Source organism: Loa loa (genome assembly GCF_000183805.2).
Source record: "Loa loa unplaced genomic scaffold supercont3.147, whole genome shotgun sequence".
Classification (NCBI taxonomy): Eukaryota; Metazoa; Nematoda; class Chromadorea; order Rhabditida; family Onchocercidae; genus Loa; species Loa loa.
This window is the reverse complement of record NW_018108327.1, coordinates 1-2,992: the sequence shown is the minus strand read 5'-3', so window position 1 is coordinate 2,992 and position 2,992 is coordinate 1. Positions and strand designations below refer to the sequence as shown.

The 2,992-nt window shown below is 33.6% G+C and overlaps 1 protein-coding gene across 1 annotated transcript; it reads left to right on the top strand.

The window, feature by feature from the left end:
• Window positions 1-1,291: 1,291 nt before the first annotated feature.
• Window positions 1,292-2,076, top strand: LOAG_17896 (hypothetical protein). Its single transcript, XM_020450560.1, has 3 exons — window positions 1,292-1,362; window positions 1,438-1,525; window positions 1,649-2,076. The coding sequence occupies exons 1-3, from the start codon at window positions 1,316-1,318 to the stop codon at window positions 1,910-1,912; spliced, it is 399 nt and encodes a 132-aa protein (XP_020305740.1). The 5' UTR covers window positions 1,292-1,315; the 3' UTR covers window positions 1,913-2,076.
• Window positions 2,077-2,992: the final 916 nt, after the last annotated feature.

Genomic DNA, 2,992 nt, shown 5'->3' with positions numbered 1-2,992 from the left:
AATACAAATTTTTTACTTTTGCTAATATCTTTTTATCGGAATGATGAAATGTTACAGCGAAATTATTGATGCCAAAATTTATATGGCCGAAGGAAAATCAAATTTTTGCAATCCTTAGCCATATTTACTCCCTACGGAGATTCTCAGAATAATCAATGTGAATAACAAAATAGGAAAATTGACATGAAGAAAACAGAAAGAATAAAGGTTTATAGCAATGAATAACGAGTTCATATTCTTGTGACTAATTTCATTTGTGAAAAGAGGCAATAATAAACTAAGATTCCTTTATCCATGTGGCTTTTGACAAAAAGATGACCTGTCCATTGGTCATTTCTCTTTTTCCCTCCCTTTGCAATTCATCAAACTTGATTATTCATTGCTTGGGATTTTAACCAGCCTACTGATAGATATCATTTTGGAGTATGAAATTTTGAAAATTATAATTTTTCTCTCGCAGATTTCTCTTTGATTGTCCGTTCCTGTGTTTTGTTTTATTTTCTTTTCTGTTTAAAATTTTGATTCAATTTTATACCCCTGGACGTGTGCCAAATGTTTGCCTACTTATTTTCCAAAAAGTAATTTCAGTTAATAGTCATATGAGGCATTCATTTATTTTCCATCCACTTCTTCTCTCTCTCTCTCTCCAACAAATCAAAGTTCTAATCATTTCAGTCATCACGTAAAATTCTGCATTCTGTATTTCTTTCTTCGTTTGATCATTCTTAATAGCTCTTATCATAAAAATATTTACTTCGAAATATCGACATGAAATTGAAAATGGGCGATTTTTGTTAACGCTATGGTCAAGATATCAGTCAAATATGATCTAGTAAATGTCAAATGCTATGATAATTAAGCTTTTGATTGTCCGCGAATTTTTTAGAAAATTTATATGTTCATCTCTCCAGCCGGGAAAACATAAGCCCAACCTAAAGACTTTGAAAATTGTTTGATCTGTTATAAAATGAATTATCTCGCAAAGTTGCAAAAGATTTGTGAAGTCGTATCGCTAACGATCGTCTATTTCACCTTTTCCTCTTCTTTCTAATGAACTTTTTAAATCGATAATAGCAAGGTTGGTAATGCTTATCCTCATCTGGAGGTTAAATGCCCTTCCCATTTAACAACTAGTCTGATGATTTGGGGCCATTTTGACAGAAATAAGCCCTCCAGGTTTACTCATGAGCAGACTTATCTTCCGACATCTACAAATATTTCCTTCAACTGAGGAACGCAGCCAAGATGCAAGCTATATTGTAATGGTACCAATTATACACTACTGATTATATTGCAGGTATTTGGATTGCTTATTATGCTGTCACTCGTTATCACCAAATATTTGATTGCATTAACGATAATGTAAGCTAAAGTGTTTGCTGTTATTGCATTATTCATTAAGTATACATATCTGCTAATGTATTCCTTTACTTTCAGTGCAATATTATCAGTTACTGAAACGGATGCACTGGCATTGGCATTTAATCCTGTTACTTTCTCACAAAACATGAGAGTAGGAGGCAACGTAAGTTTCATGCTTCTTATTAGTTTCAAACATTAAATTTTCACATATTACATTAACGTATTAGGCGTTAGTGTTCATCTAAGCATCAACTTTCCCAGTTTTTCTCTTCTTTTTAAATTTAAGAGAGTGTTCGCCAATGGTAACGCAGGACAGCTGGTTGTTGGTCAGAGAAGTAATCGAACTGAACAACCTGCTCAAGTTCCTCAAGCTCCTCAAGCTTTTCCTAGTTCAGATTTACTTGGAACTTTTTTACTAGCTTCATTACTGGGGTCAGCATATGGTAGAGGCTCCCCATATTCTTCTCCATATGGTTATTATTATCCGTACTTCGGTTACTCTCCTTATTCCTACGGTTATCCTCCCTATTACTACTATTATTATGGATAATTGTTTCATTTTCTCCAAATGCCTCTGTATGATTGTGCAGACTTTTAAAATTATTCAGTGCATTGTCTGGCGTTGTATTCTATATTCTATTGGCCTTAAGTTTACCTTATACAGTCAAATGCTACTGCCGACTTACATGATTCATCGATCACTTCAAGATGCCGTTTTTTTTTTCAATTAAAGTTGATTAAATAAATGGTTCAATCAATAAGTTAAAAAATGGGTCGTTGGAAGGAAAATAAAAAGGATGAACTGAATGTAAATGTGCCTGTTTGCAAAGGAAAAAAACTGTTACAAAACAGAAGAAATCCATTTTAAATTGAATGATAATTAAGATGGGGAGCAGGTAAAAAGTCTTAATATCTTCAACAACCATTAATTTGTTGAACTTTGGTCAGTGGAACATGTTCTTCTTAAACTAAATTTTCAATCAATAAATGATAAACTGATCATCAGATGTACGGTTTAGGGAGTACACTGATTGTAAGGGGAGTGCTTGCTCGCAGATAAATTGTTGTAGAAAGAAAGAGGAAAGGTATTTCAAGTTGTATAAAAAAATTAACAGTCGGCGAAGAAAAGGTTGCACAAACTTATTCCATGGTAACTTTCGTCGAAATACGACATACAAGTAATTGCATTGTGATAGGAGTTGTCGACTATTGTTCCTTCATATTTATCATTTTCGGCATGCAGTTGGAATAAGAGTGAATTGAAGTTGATGATGATTGGACTAGTCGCGGATGTCATACCAACTGCAAATAACACTACAAGCAGAAATTATAAATTTTTGGCTGAAAAAATATGCGCAATCCACACATCATTGACTTATGACAAAACATCATTCATCGATCCTTACTTTCCGCTTATGCCACAAACGCGAGTTACAAATGATTTATAAAGCCTTATCACTCATGATCGTCTATTTCACTTTTTTACCTCTTCTCTAATGAACTCTTTAAATCAAGAATAGCAATATTGGCAATGCTCATCCTCATCTGGAGGCTAAATGTCCTTTCCATTTAACATCTAATCTAATGACTTGTGATCATTTGTAATCTTGACAGAAATAAGCCCTCCAGG